General features: G+C 39.1%; 1 protein-coding gene across 1 annotated transcript in view; it reads left to right on the top strand.

Moving 5' to 3' along the window:
• Positions 1-21,369, top strand: part of NPSR1 (neuropeptide S receptor 1) — a 184,458-nt gene that overhangs the window by 125,571 nt on the left and 37,518 nt on the right. The window contains exons 3-4 of the mRNA XM_058298040.2: positions 8,283-8,386; positions 18,577-18,670. Coding sequence (XP_058154023.1) covers positions 8,283-8,386; positions 18,577-18,670 — 198 coding nt within the window. The remainder of the gene's footprint in view (positions 1-8,282; positions 8,387-18,576; positions 18,671-21,369) is intronic.

Here is a 21,369-nt window from a genome sequence, read left to right as displayed (position 1 = left end):
CACTCCTTGCGCGTGGGGCTCCCCTACGTGGGGGACACCCCTGCGTGGCACGGCACTCCTTGCGCGCATCAGCACTGCGCATGGCCAGCTCCACACGGGTCAAGGAGGTCCGGGGTTTGAACCACGGACCTCCCATGTGGTAGACGGACGTCCTAACCACTGGGCCAAAGTCCGTTTCCCGCTCTTACAGTCTTGTACACACCAAATTGATCCTCCCTACATTAACTAAAGTTCTATTCAAAATGCATGTTTGAAAACATAAGCATTCAATGACTCCCCATAGTATACAGAAAAAAGTGCAAGCTCCTTTCTTTGACACATCAGATCCTGAAAGGTCTGGATTCTTGTCTCTTGTTCTATTTTGGTCACCTCCTGGCACGTGTTTTAAGTACCAGCAACAACAATCTGATGTCATTTCATATACACAAGTCATGTAGTTTCTCATCTCACTTTCCCTCACTTCCATAACTCTGTTTATGTTTTTTTCAGTGTCTGGAAACAATGTCCTTCACTCCCTTTTTACCTGAGCAATCCTTACTTATCCTGTAGGATTCACTTCAGGTGTCACCTACTTCTTGACTTTTCCTCACCCCACCAATATTTGTGCTCCAGCTAGGAACCCAATTTCATGTTTTCAAAAATTCCTTAAAGAAACAATGAACCCTGTTGTGTGTCTGTTTTGTTTTTCTTCACTATTAAAGTTTTCTAGGCTCTTTCCATGAGAGAATAATTTTTTTAAAATCAGGAGTAATACATAAAAGAGATTTAAGCTTTAACATGTAGTATTTGTTCCCAAGGTCCTGTTAATTACCACTTAGGAACAGCTTATTTGCCATGTTTTCAATTACATAGGTAACTAAATAGCTTTATACTAATCAAATATAAATCATTTGCTTAACAGCAAATAAAAAGTACAGTGGCAGAAAGTTTTACTTAGCTTGAGCTCTGGGGAAAAAAAGAAATTTTTACTAGAATACATCTGTTTTCATATGTCACTTAAAATCTATATAAACTTATGTTTTGTGTCTTTCCACTATTTTTAATTAAGGAATTAGTAAAGCAAAAGAGAATGTCAAAGTAACTTCAATGTCTATTCTACTCATTTTTCCAAACTATTCCTATTAGGAAAAGCTCCTTGAAATTCCTATTTGATCATGTCACAACCCACAAGTCTCAAGACCCTGCTCAAGTCTGACCTCCTCAGTAAGAATTTCTGTCACCAACCAGGACTGCCATAGGATTACTCTCCTTCAAGCTTTTGACATTCCCATATACTTACCAATGCTTCTTATTAGTGTTACTTATAGACAGACAAAAAGGGAGAGACTGACAGATGGGCAAAAGACTGGAAGGCTACCCTTTTTTTTCTGACAGAATAGTCAAAGAGGGGAAGGGGACATGTTAGCTAAATTTTGAAAGATAAATAAAAACTCAAGAGGCTGATAAAGAGAGGGAAGCCATTCCAAACAGAGGGAATGCATATCTAAAAACACATATTTAAAAAATATGATGTTCCATATTAAAATGCTAAATGGGGACTTGGCAAAAGGTGTGCAAGGCCATATCACGGAAAGCTCTTCATGCTAAGGTGAAGGGCTCGGACTTTATCCTGTTAAGAGTGAAGATCTGGAAAGGTGAGATTTATCTCCCCAGGTCTCTAAAGGAGTAAATGCAACTTCTGGAGTGGAATGGCCCTATAAAAGAAGGGACCAGCACAGAAATAATGGCTGCCAGGGCAGAGAACAGGGAAAAGGGAGGAAAGCAGGGATTCATGCCTCTAAATTAGTCTAAGAATTTTTTAATGGGAAAAAAAAAAAGAGGAAAAACAAAAAATAAGAACATAGGCAGTATGATGTAAAAAGCAGGGACACTCACATCCCAAAACCTGGGTTTCAGGCCAGTCTTTACCACTAACTACCTATAAAATCTTAAGAAAGTTTTTTAACCATTCTTAGTTTACCCATCTGTAAAATAGGAAACCTATTTCTTAATTTTCTATGAGATTAAATAAGATAATGCTTGTAAAATGTTTTGAACCTTGCCAAGGATATAAATGCTTAATAATGTCCTTTGTGATCAAGCTCAAATTGTACAGAGCCTGGATAAGAGTAGTAATGCTCCTTTAAATTATTGACCCCAATTATGCAGGATGTCACCATTGGAAGTTTTCAGCCTATCTTCACCTACATCAAGTCTAAGCAGGAGGAAGCTGTATGATGGGTACATGGGACCTCTCTGCACTGTTCTTGCAACTTCATGGGGATCTATAATTATTTCAAAATTAAAAGTTAAAAATATACATAGTACATTTTCTAAGCCATGAAGTAGCCTCTGCTTTACTTTATATGCTGCATTTTGAAGAATGGCATGCCATCCTGTCAGAGTATTGCCTCCAAGTTGGCATGTTCCCATGCCTTCAGTAGTCTATCTGAAGTGTTGCTCTAGGTCAGCTGCTTCTAGAGGGAGCAGTATGCAATACAAACAATGGGTCCTATGAATATACCCCCATCACTATGAAGTGGGTCCCCTGATCACATACTATGTTTTGTGGGATTCTATGCCTGTCAGGTGACCTATAAGCATCCAGAGAGTGATTCATGGTGCTGGCTACAGCTCAGAGAGCAGGAAAGGAAAGCTCATACTGAGAATAGATGTATCCCTGTGCAGATGTGTGGTTGACTCTTTCATGATGAAAGCATCCTCTATAGTCAATTTGTCACAAAGAAACTGGTTGGTCTCCTCAGGAAATAGTACCATATTAAGAGTTCATTATTGGTCTCCATTGTTAACAAGTTGGACTTCAAAGGTAGCAGTAGTTAGACTGGCTATGAAAAGTGGTAGTCCATGTTATTGGCCAATGTATAGTCTCCCTTTCTGCCACTGTGGCCTCTCCATTCATGTGTCCATTGTGCCAGTTCTGGGGTGGCCCATGCCAAAGCCTGGATGGTGCTAACTTGCCAAGTCATTTTGTCTACTTGGTTGTTCAGTGCTTCTTATATAGTAGATGCTTTGCAGTGGGTGTTAATGTGTGATACAAAAATCTTTCCACATTGTGCCCATCCCATATTTCCATCCACATGCCCCTGTCCCATAACTACTTGTCTTTAATCTTCAAGTCCCTTTTCTTCCAGGACCTTGTGCAAGAATAGTATATATTCTCATCTCAAGCCACTTCCACATAAAGCAGATGAGCAGATGCACTTCTTCCAGATCTGCCATTGGGAAGATCTTCCTTCTCCACTAACCTAAATGCAGCTGTAACACAGTCGTCACTTGTTGCCACATAGCAAGCTTTCTCATTCATCCCTCAAAACTGAGCTTTTATCTCCTCTCTAGCTGGTCACAATAACCCTGCATAAAGGAAAAAGATATGAGGTGGGGAGGGGTACTAGTACAACACTGATGGGTGACATGGGGGATTTAGGCTACCTGCTCATGCAGCTTACTTATGTCCATTCTGGTCCTACTTGGACTTAATCTAGGATGTACCATTTCCATTTTATGATGCTGCTGCTGGACCCATCTGACTTTATGGCTTCCTCTATCTGATCCATTCCACCTCATAGTGAGCAGTACTAAATACATGGTCATTTGGTGCTCCCATTGTGAAGCCTTCTACCTCTACTAGGCTCAGAAACATTCTAGGAACAGTTTCTCATGGCATATCATTTGTCACTGCAGTTGGCCTAGCATTGCTACAGAACTCCAGTTGCTCGCATTCTGATTCTCCCACGTAAACTTCCATAGAGTCCAAACTGTACCTTTTCCCACTGACACCTCCAAAACCAGAGGGTCTGCCAGATCATGTGTACCAAGTAGCAGGGTTGCTTCTACTGCTGTCCAGACCTACTTCAGAGCTCCTTCCTGCTCCAGGCCCATGTCATCCAGTACATGAACCAAAGAAATATTCCTAGATGTAGAATGTGCTGTCTTAAGAACGCAAAGAGGCCAACCAGGTTTTGTACTTCCATTTGTGAGTTGTAAAATGCAGCAACTTGTCTTTTACTTGGGTGATGATATTCTGGCAGCCCATCATTGCTGGACCCCTAACAACTTTACTGATATGGCAACACCCTGAATCTTTATAGACTTTATCTCCCACCCTCTGGGTGTATGTGTCTTTCTGAAGTATCTGGTGAACTAATCAGCTCTTGCCTGTCCTATACCGTCAGCATGACATCATCAATGTAATGGATCAATCCAATGTTCTTCAGAGTGTCCATATGGTCCAGGTCTCATCAGACCTCATTATTTCAAAGGATACACTTTTTCCCAGGGAAAAACTGTAAATGTATATTGTCTATTACACATGAATATAAAACTCTTTCTGATCTTCGTTTTGATCAGATCAGAAAAGAACACCCTTGCCAAATCAATACCTGCATCCCATGTGACTGAGGCCTTATTAATCTTCTCTAGCAAAGATACTATTTGTGATAGGTACTGAAGCTACAGTCAGGGCTACTACTTTTTGGGTTTATGGTATCAATAGTCATTCTCCAGAAGCCATCCAGTTTTTGCAGGAACCAATGGGGTGAATTAAAGATTTCCAATTGGTCATGCCCACAATAGGGTTACACTAACTGCCAAATATTTCAATCCCAATTAAATACTAAGAGACTGGGGAAATGACCACAGAGAAAGTCTGAGGACTTAGAAGACTCACTACAGGGCCAGGATTCCATTAATTATCTGGCCCATAAGATTTCATGCTAAGAGTAGAGACTTCAGGTCTCTAAGTATCATGCCAACTCAGGCTCTAAGTCTGATAGTTCTCAAAATGGGCATTCCCTTTCTCTGGTATACAGTTCACCCAAATGGCCATAGGTTGCCCTGGGGAAGAACAACAAGAATCATTACCACATATACTTACTATAATGATGCAAGTCCTGGCTCTGTGACTACCTCTCCTACCAAAGCCCTGACCAGTGCATACTTGATGGCTTTGATGAATGATGTGTCTCCTGAGTTTCCCATAGAAGATAATTCTCTGAGAAATCTTTTGGCTTCACACCATATGTCCATTACAGCATGTCCAATTTCCTCACTTGTTTTATTCTCTTCTTTAAGGTCTACAAGGGCAATTCATATATTTCTACTTTGCTTAGGGAGGACCATCACATTCTCCAGGCTTCGAAGAGCCACCCTAGCAGTGGCTTTACCCTGCCTCCTGTGTCCTAGACAGAGTTTGTATCCCATGTTCCAAGAAAGTGACACTAAATCAAATTAATTGTTGTTTATCTTGTTTGTTCCAGTCTGTCCATAAAGACCCCTCAGAAATCAATTCCACATGTACTCATGTGACTTCTGGAGAAATATGCTGGCTAATTCTTGCAGTTCCTTTGGGGTGTAAACTATTTTTCTACAATCAGACTCAGAATGTGCCCAGCTAGGCTCTATTGGGATTGAAGCCTAAATTTTGGGTCTAGTAGCCAGAAGAGAAGGGGACAGCTCCTGATGGAGGACATCTGTTGCCTTGTGGAGGCAAGGTTTCTACAGGGTCTTGCTCAAATATAAGTGCTTGCTTTCACTCCAGCGGGGTGGGCTACCTCTTCCGGTTCTAATATTCAGGGATTTTACAGATCAAAAAATCACTAGGGATATCCCCCTGAATGTCCCATTCTATGTTTCAAGGTTTCAAGTTTTTCTGAGTAGGATCCTGACTTTGGCATAACAGACTTGCCTTGGTTGAGCATTTAAATGTCTCTGGAGATCTGTGACCTAACATTTGATCCTAATACTGCTTCAGAACTGTGTCCTGTCTTATACTGGAGGAGATGAAAGTTGCCTGTAAGCTACCAAGAGGCCCCTGTCTCTTCCACTTAGCCTTTGCCTGCTTGTTAACAACCCTCTGTTTCTCATTATCTCTCTGCTGCCCTTCCCCCTCAAGTGGTAAATTGCCTGAATCAATCCACCAGCTGCTCCCCTCTAACAGGAGTGTTTTCCAGGTCAACTCAGATGACATCCTTACCAATTGGGATGTCACCTTGTGCCAGGTGAGGTAAAACTCACATACTGGGAAGTGGATGTGGCTCAAGCAATTGGGTCGCATCTACCATATGGGAGGTCCAGGGTTTGATACCCAGAACCTCCTGGTGAAGGAAAGCTGGCCTGTGTGCATGTTGACCCACACAGAGTGTTGCCCCACACAGGAGTGCTGCCCCACACAGAAGTGCTGCTCCGTGCAGGAGTGCTGGCCCACACAGAGAGCTGGTGCAGCAAGATGACTCAACAAAAAGAGACACAGAGGGGAGAGAATAAGAAATGCAGCAGACCAGGGAGCTGAGGTGGTGCAAGAGAATGATCACCTCTCTCCCACTCCAGAAAGTCCCAGGATTGGTTCCTGGAGCCACCTAATGAGAATACAAGCAGACACAGAAGAACACTCAGTGAATGGACACAGAGCATAGACAATGGAGGGAGGGGGGGGTAAATTAAATAAATAAATAAATAAATAATAAATCTTTTTTAAAAAATACAAAACTCAAATACCACTCAGGACAGGGTTCTCCTTGCCAACCAGGCAATGTGTGAGTGAATTCCCAAGTCCCATTTTTCTACCTGTTCTCTCAGATCATGCCTGGTACCACTTGTGAAGGGAAAGAGGGGAAGGAGCAGAGGCAGGCAGAGAGAATCTTCCTGCCAAAACACAGAGGAAAAGAATGACTGCATAGGAGATCCTCAGATCATAATGCAGTTCTGAAAAAGCCTGAGTCAGGATGATGGGGAGAACCCTGCAAAGTTGCCCAGCGGAGGAGTTCCTCACAAGGCTGGAATGGGCCAGCAGTGGTACCCACACTATGCTCCGTCATCAAGTGGGAGCAGGCCAGGGGAATCTGGGCCTCGGTATTCAGGTGGCAGTGGCTGGGACTGTCAACCAGCTCTGCTCCCTATAGCAGGCTCTCTTGAAGGAAGTCTGGGGATTTTCCACCTCGTGTCCACTCTCCTTCAGACCTATGGAATGTCCCCAGCAACCCAGAGCTGTCCCTCCTTCTCCTCATCTCTAACACTAAACCATTTGCCAGCCAAGGATGCTATTTTTTATTCTACTAACATCAAAATCTGCCTTCTCTTTGATGTGATACCTGGATTGTTTTCCTCACCCAGTTAGAAAGCTCTGCAGAATGTTCAGAAGTATTTCTCCAGCTCTTTCACCTTTATTTGCTTGCATTTATAACATCCACTCCATTGTGTTCCAGTGAAAAAAGACAAGCATGGACATAAACACCTGCAATAGTTCTGGGTCTCCAGGCTTATTGGAAATTCAGAGGGACTCATATCTTTCCTTCAATCCCTTTACAAATACCCAGTTTGCTCCTGGCCTTGTGGAGGTCCTGCCTTTAAGTCAGTGGTACATAGTGTGCTATGGACATGATACACCTGAAGACTTGCTCACCATCATCAGGTCTTTGGGTTATTTTCCAAGTCACATAGAAAGTTTTACAATCCTGTATGCACACCTGCAAATAAAGTCCATTTCAAGGCTACATAGGTCAGAGATGATACATGAGATTTATCTTAGGGTCCCTCTCTTACCAGTCAGCAAAGACCATCTGAAATGATTAATTGTGGAAGACTCTGGATCTCATGGACCATTAGTGATGCCTGCCATGGAGTGGTGAGAGGGCTCTTACACAGGCGGCATGTTTGCCTTCCCTGCTCCAGGCACGTATATAACCTACACAGTCTGTAACTATAGAACTGAGCACTAAGCCCCTGAACTGGCCTGAGATCTTGGCCTAAGTTCCTCTGGAATTTAACCAAGTGAACTAAATTGATAGATCATGCACTTGACTCTTTCCAAGGGCAATTATTGAAAGGGGGAAGGGGAAGAGAGCAAAGGAAAATGCAGATCTGAAGTCAGGGGTGGGAAGGTAAGAAAAGACCCATTTTGTAAGAGAACAGTGGACAAAGGGGGAATCTTCGGAGGCTTCCTAAAGATAAACATTTTGCTCTTCTTAGTTTTGCCCTGTATTGATCCTCACACAGTCCTTGTGTCAGTACAGGTCTAGACCCCCTTAAAACTTCTTTTTCCTGCAATGTTAAAGGTCAACTCCATGATTGATTTGATTCCCCTTCATTTGGTGTTGAAATCCTTCCTAGACCGTGACAACTGAGTAGTAACAGATCCAATAATTAAAGTCAAGGGACTCCTGCCCTGCCTTACTCTTCCACAGCAACCATAAATCAGGAAAACATCCTCCCAGGAATTCATTTGTACTTTGGCATAGCGCTGCAGATTTGAAAGAAACTGAAACTGACCACTTGTGTCTTTTGGTTAGATTCTTTCACAGGACTGGTCAACATCCTGACAGATATTATTTGGCGATTCACTGGAGACTTCCTGGCACCCGACCTGGTTTGCCGAGTGGTCCGCTATCTTCAGGTATGTAGCAAATTCCAAATGTGACGAGATAAACTGACACCTAAGTTAGCGCTTGGATTCACATTAAGAAAATAATATAAAACCCTTCCCTCTTATGCAGGAAAATGCCCACTTCCTCCTAGTTAAGAACAAGAACGTTTTGTTAGTTTTATATTTCTATTTTGCTAAAAACTTATAAAAATCTATAGAAAAACAAATAAGCAATAATAATATAAAGCATTCATATTTCAAGCCTTAAGTGAAATTTCTGGGTTAATGTCAAGCCTTTTTATGTATTCTGGCTAAGTAATCTGCAGACAAATTTTCAATCATATTCGCCTTTTGCCCTGGAAACGAACCCAACATGGGCTACTATTCTTTTGGGGAAGCTTTAGGCAATTTGTTAGAAAATAGATACTAACCTATGTTATTTTAACTTGCATTTCTATTCTTTTGGGGAAGCTTTGGCAATTTGTTAGAAAATAGATACTAACCTATGTTATTTTAACTTGCATTTCATTTATTTCCAGTGAAGTTGTATGTTTTTCCATGTAAGTATTGGCGCTTAAATTTCTTCTTCTCTAAATTGTCTATTAGGGTCATTTTTCAACTCTTTTATAACTAGAATACTTGTTATTTTCTGATTTACTACAAAGATCTATTTTCAGCTTAGATATACTTTGTATGTTGTATATACTTCAGTGTAACTCACTAATATGTATAATATCTATATTTAATGTAAAATATTACATATCTACCACATACATGTATTACTAATATTTCATATATGTATATAAATATAGATTAATGACACTTCAGCTAAGTGGAAACACTGGACCATGTCATAATTGGTTTTAGGATTGATATGTTCTGTTTCTGAGCTCTTAAAATATTATTCCATTAATATATGTCTGTTCTTATACCAATACTTCAGATCTAAATCATTGTAGCTTTACAGATTTAGAAAGCATTTCTCGAGAACCTTAACTTGCTAGATCCCATTTTTTAGTAGGATTTCTTAAAAATTTTATGTCTATGGTCATAAGTAATATTATGATTTTAATTTGTTTTATCATTTGGCAACGGAGTTATCCCATAATCAGAAAATGAAAAGGGAACATTTACAATCTTCTAAATATAACCTTGAAAGTTTGATAGATATGAAAGAATTCCTTCCACCATTTGGGGCTGGTATTTTGGGGGAGTGACTGATAATTTTAAAAAATAAATTTAAATTTATTCTTGAGGTCTTTTTCTTCCTTGTAGGTAAATATTTTCAATTGTTTATTATATTAGTAATCAATTACTGAGAAACAAATTACCCCAAAACTTAATGGATTAAAACAACAATAAACCTCCATTATCTCAGTTTTTATGAGTCAAAATTGGTAGCATCTTCGCTGGACAGAGCTGGCTAAAAGTTTTTCACAAGGTGCAGTTGGATGTTAGCTGGGACTGCAGTCATTGGAAGACTTGACTTGGGCTGGAGGATTCAATTCCAAAGTGATTCACTCACATAGCTGGAAAGGTAGTGCTGGATTTTGGCATAATACCTCTCTTCTTCTCCACATGGGGCTCTTCATAGGTGTTCTTGAATGTTCTTACAACACAGCGACTGGCTTTCTCCAGAATAAGCTATCCAAGAGACCAACATGGATATGTCAATATATTTTATGAACTATTCTCTGGAGTCATACACCATCTCCTCCACATTATTCTATTGGTTACACAAGTCAATTCTGATTCAATACAGGGAGAAAGGAAACACACTGGGCAGTAAAACCAGGAGGGGAGGATCATTGGGGACCATCTTAGAGGTTGCCTACCACACGGACATTTTTCAAAAACATGTTATAACCTATATTTTTTCCTAATTTTAACTTTAAAATGTCTTTTCAATCCAGAATTATTTCTGTCAGTAGCATTTCTTATAACAATATTTACAATGACTATTAAGACAACGCTATATTTAAAATATATCTAGTGATATGATGAAAATAGTGGAGTAGAAGACTGGAAATTCTCTCCTCCATAAAAGCAACAGGAAAACTGGCAAAATATCGTCAGAATCAAAATTTTCAGAACTCTGGAAATTAATCAAAAGCTTTCAGCAATCTGAGAAGAATTTATTTTTTAAAAAAACCCACAAAAATAAAAACAGTTGAATCTCAGTGAGAAGAATGAAGTGACTGTGGTTTTTTAACTTGCCCTACACTCATCTCCTGTTCTACAGCTCCATAGTAGCTTTGAAAAAGTACAGTTTACATTCAGAGGAAAAACAAATCATCTTGCTATCACCAGAGATAGCAGAAAACATCTGTAGTTCTTTCAAAACCTCTTTCTCAGAAAATTGTCATTATTTGACCTGGTGGTTCCCTGGAAGACCCTACTAGAAAGACTGTATTTTATTTGATTCAGAGTTTTCCCAGTGTGGGAAAAACCTTTTTCACAGAGGCAATTGTTAAAAACAATTACAGCAAATGATCAACTACATAGCTGCCTGGGGCGTTAGGTACAGGTGGGGAAAACAAAGTGTAAAAGGATAAGCTAGGTAATGAGATGTCCATAGAGGCTTTGAAAAGCTCAGACACATTCCTTCAAATCTATAAAGCCATGCACATATCCAGAACTGTGCACATGTTCATGAAATACCAGAGAAGATCCTAAACTGTAACCTTTTTATAACTTTGAGGCTCTGAGAAAGCAGGAAGCAAAGTGTAGGGCAAAGTTATCAACCGTGGCTGGGTGTTGAAGGCATGCCCCAACACACACACTGGGACTACAAACAATGACTGGAGACATACCAATTTCAGGCATTTAAAGAAATATCTCTGTCCAAATATTAATTGAACACAAAGATAACTGAGCAGAAACATCAGCAGCCATACAGAAAAAGTCATTAAACAACCACCACAAATGCCAGGGAGTAGTTCAAAACTGATTTCCAGAATTGCCACATTATGTTATTTTAAATGTCGAGTTTCCAACAACAAACAAAAGTTATAGGATATGCAAAGAAACACAAAGTTTTGGCCCATACATAGGATTAAAAGCAATCAAAAGAAAATGTCACTGAAGAATTCCAGATATTGGAGTTGTGAGACAAAGAATTTGTCAGCTATTTTAAATATATTAAAAGAGCTACAGGAAACTACGTGTAAAGAGCAAAGGGAACATATGAGAATAATTTCTCACCAAAGAGAGAGCAACAGTAAAGAGATAGACATTTTTAAAAATAAAATAGAAATTCTGGTGTTGAAAAGTACAAAAACTGAAATGAAAACTTCACTATTGAAGATTCACTATTGGAACTCAACAGCATGTTTGAGCAGGCAGAAGAAAGAATAAGCAAACTTGAAGATGGGTAAATTGAAATTAACCAGTCTGAGGAACAGAAAGAAAAAAATAATGCAGAAAAATTAATGGAACATCAGAGACCTGTGAGACACCATCAAGTATATCAACAAATGCGTAACGGGAATCCCAGAAGGAGAGATGAGACAAGAAGGGGAAGAAAGAATATTTGAAGACTTAATGACTAAAACTCCGCAAATTTAATGGGAAAAAAAATAACTCTACATACCCAAGATGCTAAATGAACCCCAAGCAGAATACCACACCCAGACACACCAAAATAAAATTGTCAAGACAAAGACATGAGAATGTTGAAAGCAGCAAGAGAAAAGTTCCAGAATATAAAAGTAGGGGGAACACTTTGTAACTCATTCTAGAATGTTAGTATTATTCCAATACCAACACCATATGAAAATATTACAGAATAGAAAAACTATGGACCAATAATATGGGTATAGATGTAAAAATCCTCAACAAAATATTTTTAATTAAATAATTGAAGTATATCATTCATACATAAATATACATAAACAATAAATATATAATAATAGTTGTGAACCTACAAAACAAACATATATAATATCATACAGGACTCTCATAACTCACCCTACCACCAGTAACTTGCACTGTTGTTAAACCTTTTTAACTAATGATTGAAGAGCATGGTCAAAATATTACTACTAAACAAAGTACTTTCCCCCAACCAACCTTATTATTATTATCTTTATATCATTTATATATGAACATATACAAATAATTAAGTGGATAGTAAAGGTTGTAAACTTACAAAGCAAACATGCTTAACCTCACACAGGGGTCTCATACATCGACCCTCCACCTACACTTTGCATTGTTGTGAGATGTTTGTTACAAATTTGTAATCAACAAAATATTATACAATCTAATCTAACAATGTATAAAAAGAATTATACCCTACAACCCAGCATGATCTATTCCAAGTCTACAAGACTGGTTCAACATTCTAAAATTAATCAATACATTACAGCAATAGAGTAACAAAAATCATATGATCCTAACTATAGATACAAAAAATAATTTGACAAAATCCAATGCCCATTCTTGATAAAAAAAATTTTAATAAACTTTTAGCACAGTAGGAATAGAAAACATCTTCCTCAATTTGATAAATAACGTCTAAAAAAATCCTATAGCTAGCACATATTTAATGGTGAAAAACTAAATGCTTTCTCCCTAATATTGGGAATAAGACAAGGATGTCTCCTCTCACCATTCTCATTCATCATCATACCAGAAGTACCTAATGCACCAAGATAAGAAAAGGTATACAGATTGAGAAGGAAGAAATAACTTTGTTCACAAGATGACAAAAATTTTCTATGTAGGAAATCCCAAGGAATCAACAGAGAAACTTCTGAAACTAAGCAATTATAGCAAGCTTGCAGAAAACAAGGTTAATATACAAAAGTCAAATTCTTTTTTATATACCAGCAATGAACAATTGGAATTTGAAACTAAAAGTACAATGCCATTTACATTAGCACTCCCAGAAATTAAATACTTAGATATAAATCTAGCAAAATATGAACAGGATCTGTATTAGGAAAACTATAACATTCTGATGAAAGAAATCAAATAAGATCTAAATAAATGGAAAAATATGCCCCGTTCATGGATAAGGAGACTCAATATTGTTATGATGTCAATTCTGCCCAATGTGATCTAGAAATTCAACTCAATCCCAATCAAAATCCCAGTGAGTTATTTTATGGACATTGACAAACTGATTCTCAAGTTTATATGAAAAGGCAAAAGACCCAGAACAGCCAACAAATATTGAAGAAGAAAATAATGAACAATGTCAGAGGGTTATCCTGATTCAATTTCAAGCCTTACTATAAAGCTACAGTAATCAAGACAGCATGCTATTGATGAAAGAATAGACAGATTGATGGAACTGAGTATAGTGTCTAGAAGTACAGCCACACAAATATAGTCAACTGATCTTTGACAAATGGAGAAATGACCGTCTTTCTAATAAATGGTGGTAGGATAATTGGACATCTACATACAAAAAAAAATTAATGTAGACACAGACTTCATACCTTTCAAAAAATTAATTCAGTATGCATCACAGACCTAAATATAAAATGCAATATTACAAAACAACTAGAAGATAACATAAGTGAAAAAAATCTAGATGAACTTTGTTTATCAATGAGCTTTTAGATACAACATCAAAATCATGACACATAAAAGAAAAAAAATGTTAAGTTTTAAGTTATTACAATTACAAAATTCTCTCTGGAGGACACTATTAAGAGAATGGGAAAACAAGCTACAAAAGTTGAGAAAATATTTACAAAACAAATGTAAAGATTTGAAGCCAAATATAAAAGGAACTCTTAAAACTCAAAAAAAGAAAACAACCAAATTAAAAACTGGACCAAAGATTTGAGTAAACACCACACCAAAGAAAATACATAGATTGCAAGCAAGCCTATGAAAAGATGTTCAACATCGTATGTCATCAGGGAATTTTTAATTAAAATCACAATCAGGTACCACTACACACCTAGTAGAATGGCTAAACTCCAAAAAAAAAAACAATACCAAATGCTGGTGAGGATGTGCAGTAACAGGAATTCTCATTCATTGCTGGTGGGAATGCAAAATGATAGAGCCACTTTGGAGCACAGCTCAGCAGTATAGGAACTTTATTCATGATTGCCAAAAACTGGAAGCAACAAAGATGTCCTTCAAAAGGTGACTGGATAAACAAACTGTGGTACATACATCTATACAATGGACTATTTTTCAGCAATAAAATGAAATGAGCTATGAAGCCATGAAAAGACATAGAAAAGTCTAAAGTGCATATTGCTAAGTGAAAGAATCAGTCTGAAACCACATCATAGTCTAGAATTCCAACTATATTGTATTCTCAAAAGGGCAAAACTACAGAGACAGGAAAAAGATTAATGACTGCCAGGAGTGTTGGGGGGAGAAGGATGATTGGATGAAGCACATGGATTTTTAGGGCAGAGAAACTCTTCCATGTGATAGTATAGTAGTAGATCCATGACATGTATCTGTCAAACTCCATAGAACTGCACAACACAGAGTAAAACTTACTGTAGACTATGGACTTTAGTTAATAATAATGTATCCATATTGGTTCATTAATTGTAATCCATGTACCACATCAGTGCAAAATATTAATAACAGGAAAAACTGGGGGAGGAAGGAGTAATATGAGATCTTTTCATATTATCTGCTCAATTTTTCTGCAAATCTAAAATTATTCTAAAATATCTTAATATTTTTAGAATTAGTCCTGAGGCTTTTCTTTAAATGAATTCAGTCTGAAATATTTCTGTGTAAATATTCTCTAAGTTCTCTGTATTTGAGTTTCACTTCTCCAAGAAAGATTTTCTTTGGTTTCATATTTCCCAGGTCATTTCTGTCAGAATTGAGGGGTGGGATAGAGAATGCAGGCATATGTCCTCAAGATGCCATCTGTTTGCCAAATGGTTTCCCATATGTTGTTGATGTGTAGAGTTTTCATTGTTGATATTTATGAATTGACTATAATTGTACTTTGATTTACTTTTTGACTTGAGTTAATTATGACGGTTTTTTTCAAGGTTTTTTTTTATTGCTTGTTGGTTTAAAGATGTGATTTGCATACATTTATTTCAGGAATGTATTGGGTATTTTCTTTGGTAGGTTAGTATATGACCAACTTTTATAGTCATTCTCTAAGTATTTTACAATAATGTATATTATTCTTATGTTACAATATTTGTTTGTTCTTGACTAAATGGTTTTTGATTTTTTTCCTCTATAAAACTTTAATTTTTTTCATTTTATTTAGTTAATGTTAAGTTTCTTGTTGCATAAAAATTCATGACTGTTTTAATTCCATTGTGTATTGTATCTTTCATCAATATAAATAATCCTTATGTCCCCCATAATGCTCTTTGCCTTGAAATTTATTTTGTCTAGCAGTCATGTTATCAAATGAGAGCCTTCTTTTCACCTGCTTGATATACCTTTGGCCATCTCTCTATTTTTGAAATTTGATATCATTTGGTTTTAGATGTGACTCATCTAAACAGTATGCAGTTGATTCTGGCAGGATGTAAAAATAGCCTTGTTTCAGTGAAGGAGTTTAAGCCATTCATATTTATCATGGCAAACAGAATTTAGTATTATTTCAGTTACCTCATTTTAATCTTTCTGTATTTAGGTTTTCTTGTTGTTTGCTTGCTTTTCCTTTTTATTTGACTATTAGTTGTGGTAGACTGAAAAAGTTCCCACAAAAAGATCTACCTCCTAATCCCTGGAACCTGTAAATGTCACTTATATAGCAAAAAAAAAAAAAGGGGGGGGGGGGAGGTGCTTCGCAGATGTGATCAGTTTAAGACCCTGGAGATGGGGGGCTTATATTGGATTATTCAGGTGGGCCCAGAAGGCAGTCACATGTGTCCTTCTAAAAGGAGGCAGAGGGAGATGTGAACACAGGCAGAAGAAGCAGTGAGACCATGAATGCAGAGATGGGAGTGGTACAGCCACAAGCCAAGGAATGTTGGCAACCAACCAAAGTGCGAAGAGCGAAGGAACAGATTCTCCCCTACAACCACTGGAGGGAATGCAGCCCTGCAATACCTTGACTTTGACCCAGAGGAACTGATCTCAGACTTCAGGCCTCTAGAACTATGAAGGAACAGATTTCTGTTGTGTTAAGCTACCAAGTTTGTGGTAATTTGTTACAGTAGCCATAGAAAGCTAATAAATTGATTTTTCTCCCTTTTTTATTCTCTTCTCTAATAGCTTATCTTTAATTTTTTAAAATTCAACATAACTGTAGAAAGCAAAAATGGAAGATAAGTATAAAATGGAAAAATTAACACAAGTTCTTTCATTTTTCTTCCCACACTCAACTACCTAGATTTTCCCCTGAAATGTCCCATAACTATATTCATATTTTATAAACAATTTATATTTTTCTAACTTCACTGCTTACCATAACTGCTATTATTCCACCCCTTTCTCTCCTCTTGAGTTCTTAATTTTGAAACAATTCTCAATCACCTAAATGCTTTCCTCAAGGAAGACTTTTAGGAAGAATGTGTGATGTTATATTTTCTTCCTTCTTAAATATCTGAGAAAATTATTCTGCACCTTGGCACAGTAATGATGTTTACAAATTTCTTGGATCATAATTTTTCTTTCAAAACTCTGTTATGCTGTTTTCTGGCATTTATTTTTGTGAAAAAGATGCAAGGCAATTTAAGATGCATTGCTTTTAGGTAACCTTTGATATTTTTTTACCCGCCTAGACATTTGAAGATGCCTTAATCCCTGAAATGAGGTATTCTTACTGATTATGACTCAAAATAAATGGCATTTTTAAATGCTCTTTACTCCTCGGGGCACTCTACTGCCATTCCCCCGCTTGCTCTGGATTCTGGACGTGAGCCACCTACTTCACAAAACGCACCATGACATTCCACCCCATAGGGCTCTGCAGTCGGGTGCTCTCTTTCCCATCCTTCTGGAATCATCTGCTGGGTACGGAGCTGTTTTTCTTCAGGCTCAATTATTCGGAAATCATGGGTCACACAAAGAACACCCAATGTTCTCTGAGAAAATTGTCTGATTTCTTTCTTAAATTTGCCCAACCCATTGTTTTCTCTCCATTTATCACATTTTTACCAAAAGGTACATTTCTTCTTTTATGCCTCAGGGGGACCTTCAATCTCCCATCAGTCCCAACAACCCCCTTGCTGTGACAACTTTCACATCAGTGCTGCAATAGATTTGTGGAAATTAAGGAAATAAAAATACTAGAGTAAAAAAACAGCAAAGTTGATTGTTATTCGTCTGAGCCAGGGACCAAACAGAAATATACAAACTCAGAGTAAAGGTTTTATTTTGTGTGTTTTTCCAAGGTCATGTTGTTTCTATTTCCTTTAGAAGGAAGTCAGAGACTCCCACTTAGTCTCCAGGCTTCTAGCTATTCTTAAACAGCATGTGGACTTGACCCCAAGGTTACGAGACAGAGATATGACTGGGCTCTTGACAGAAATGAGGCTCTGAGTTACCTGGAAATTTTGCACTTTAATCATCCTTTCAGAGACGGTTCCTTCAATTACAATATGTTCTTCACATGAGAGATATTAACCTCTTAGGTCTCAATATTCTTCTCTACCTAGTATGCAAATAATACTGTACAAAGGGTAATTAAAGGGCATGGGTGAGATTAAGAGAGAGAGTGGGAAGGAGGAAGAGGGAACCCAGGACCCTAGCAAAAGTCTCTGCTGAGGAAGTGGCTGGGCAAGGGGAGCTCTGACAGTGTCCGCGCTGAAGACTGCAGATGATTCGAAAGAGCACATGGGCTCCATGAAACTCCAGTATACTCAGATTATACCCACATATACATGTGGAACCTGTCTATTGTCTCTCAACAACTCACGTTGATAAAAGGCAAATGAACTCTTATTTCTAATTATTCTGGAATATTAACTATGGCAGAGAAAATTACTTTTGCTTTAAAAGTCAATTACACACAAACATACCATGCAAATATCAAGAGGGGCTGCTCCTGAAACAGGGGGGTTTCCAGAAGCCCAGGGCAGGAGCAAGCCACTGTGAGTTGGCAACATGCTCACCTGCCACTGCCACCATGCAAAAGCCAGTGCCGAGAACAGCACTGCTCCCTGGTACCCGGAGTAAGTCCTTCATCCTAATCCAACCCCCATCCCTCCCATGACACAGGGGCCCAGATTTCTAAATATCACAAAATGCTCTTCTTTCCATTCTGTGAATTCCCTTGCCTCTGTGAATCACTGTCCTCTCCTTTCTGCCTTCAGGTTGTGCTGCTCTACGCCTCCACCTACGTCCTGGTGTCTCTCAGCATAGACAGATACCACGCCATCGTCTACCCTATGAAGTTCCTGCAAGGAGGTAACCGGCTCACTGGAGTGCTCTTTTGTCAGGAATCATCTTGGGCAAGGGCAGGACTGTTTTCACTAATAATACACTTTTAACAATAGTTCTCTTCTCCCCCTTTTGTCCTTTTACTTCTCCCTACCTCATTCTCCTCTTCCATCTTCTCTCCTCTCTCTCTCTTTCCTCTCTTTCTCTCCTCCTTATAAAGGACTCAGGAATCCAGATTAGGACCCATCCTTATTCAGTTGTGCCACATATGACCTAAAATAACATCTTCAAGAGGTCTTATTTACAATGGGCTGACATCCACAGTCTAAATTGGGTTATAGAATTCATCCTACCACACTCCATCAAGGGTCTGATTGTCTAAAAAGATGTAGAAAAGAAAGCTCCAGTACCTGAGGAAAATGATAACAGTGCCCATGGATGTCCCAAGGCCACCAAGGAAACTGGTCTGCTGAGCACACCTGTGACCCTCCCACCTTGGCACTAAGTCTTCCCTTTTTCCTTTGTGATAGTGTTGACTTGCACACCTCTTTACAGAAACAAATGCTCCCCCTTCAAGGTGTTTATTTTCCAGAAAAGCCTCCTGAGCCATCCTTTCCCCCAGCTCCTAGCAATGATATAAAATAATTGATGGTCAGAAAGAAAGATACCCTAAAGAGATGTCAGCCCTTTCCAATACAGGTGTCAGGGTTGCCAGCAAAAGCATGACCCACACAGGCTCTGACAGAAAGACATTTTACTCACATAGAGAAGAGACAGAGCAGGGTCAGCTTCACTAGTGGGCATCCTTTCCCCATCACCAGTGGATCTCAATCCATGGCCGGTGGAGGGAGAGGTTCACCACTCGGCACATCTTTCTTGTGCTTGTGTGCTGCCTGCTCTAGTGGAAGAACCCCACTCCCTCCCCACCAAGGACAGATACTCCCCTGGGGTGTGGGTGGATGTCCTAAAACAAGCCCACAGGAGTCAGACTGTCTCCAGTGAATGCTTACGTATGTTGAGGACGATAGGGGAGGGATGGACCAGCAGTGCTCTCGTCTGCTAGGGTTTTGTGCTCTATCCCACCAGGGTCTGAGCACAGGACGTGTCTGGGAAAGGCGGCAGGCTGTGCTAGGACTCCCTCCCACTATAGTAATTTTTAAACTGACAATCAGACTTTCTGGAAAACAGGTGGAGAAACTCCCCTTGAGCCAGGAATGGTGAGGAGTCCCTAATTGTGGGTCAGAGGGAAGGCTGCCGCCACACAGCCCGCAGTACCCAGGGAAGACGCTGCGGCAGTGTGGGAGACGTCCTGGGAGCACCTCCTGAGCAGACAGGGAAAGTGTCAGACGGCCCCAGCAACTGGCAGGGGCTTCCTGGGGGACAACGAGGAGGGTAAATCACCACGTGTCTCCTTTCCCACTGCCCTCGTGCACCCCAAACCCGCAGCAGGATGGGTGCCGAATGGGGACAGCGCCTTCCAGGTGGAGGGAGTTCACGCAGAGGCTGGGTTTGAAGTGTTCTGGGAAACAATGAGGCCCTAGAGGAATGGTGGGTGCCCACTCACAGGACGGGATGCCGGTTCCTCAGCCCGCTGTCAGGACCCCTCTGCCCCATGCCAGAGCTCAGCGATCTGCACTACCCTCCCTTATGCAAGCTGGGAAAACTGAGAAAATGAAGCGCCTAACAGAAAATCTTGACTACAGAGATGAAGTGCAACCAAATATCATAAAACATGTGACAAAAATCAAATTGTGGAAAATAGACAATAAAGTTACATCCAAGGAAGTAAACTTGATAGAGCACACAGAACAAGATTTTAGAATAAATGTTGGCAGGGAGCTGCAAGAAAGTAGGAGAGACATGGTTATTTTGCTCATTATCTGTAGAAATATAAGCTGGAATAGATACTTTGAAGGGTAAGTTAGCAATACCTACTAAAATAAAAAACTTGCAGGCTTTGACGTAAGCACACAAAAGAGGCACCATGTTGTATGCACACATTGCTTGAAATAGCAAACAATTCAAAGCTAGCTCCATGTTCCTCAGAGGGGGAATGGCTGGTTATCCTATGGTAGGAATTTATTAATGCATTCTATGGGCCGTAGGTGATTCTGAGTGTCTAACATATATTAAATATACTTTAATCTGAGAGGTAGCTTCTATTATTACCTGAAATTGCAGCCGTTAAAGTAACATGTTCAAGGTCACACAGTTAGTAAATGCAGTGTCAGGATTCGAACCCAGACCATCTGGCTTCAACCCCGGTGCCCTCACCCCGTACAGATCCTGCCTCTCAATATGGAGGCACTAGATACATGGACAGTAAGATGTACTGACATGAAAATATCTACATCACATTTCAAGTGATAAAACAACATGCACAATAATCCATGCAGTATGTTAACCTTAATGTGAAGATAACACAAAACCACACTAGATATTGTGACTGGAGAGAGAAAGAGAATTGCAGAAGAAGGAATGCAAGAAAAAGAGAGATTCTAAAAGAACAGACAGGGGAGCAGATGTAGCTCAGTGGTTGAGCACCTGCTTCCCCTGTAAGAGGTCCCAGGTTCAATAGATAAATAAATAAAATAAAATCAGAAAATAATGGCAGACAGAAAATATAATCTGTGAACTGAAATTTAAGTGGGGAAACTCTTCTAAATAACCTTGTCACAGATAAAAATTGTACATTATGAAAAATAATAATAGTTGAATACAAAAAA

Source organism: Dasypus novemcinctus, chromosome 5 (genome assembly GCF_030445035.2).
Source record: "Dasypus novemcinctus isolate mDasNov1 chromosome 5, mDasNov1.1.hap2, whole genome shotgun sequence".
Classification (NCBI taxonomy): Eukaryota; Metazoa; Chordata; class Mammalia; order Cingulata; family Dasypodidae; genus Dasypus; species Dasypus novemcinctus.
The sequence above is the reverse complement of the archived record's forward strand: the minus strand, read 5'-3'. Positions and strand labels throughout refer to the sequence as shown.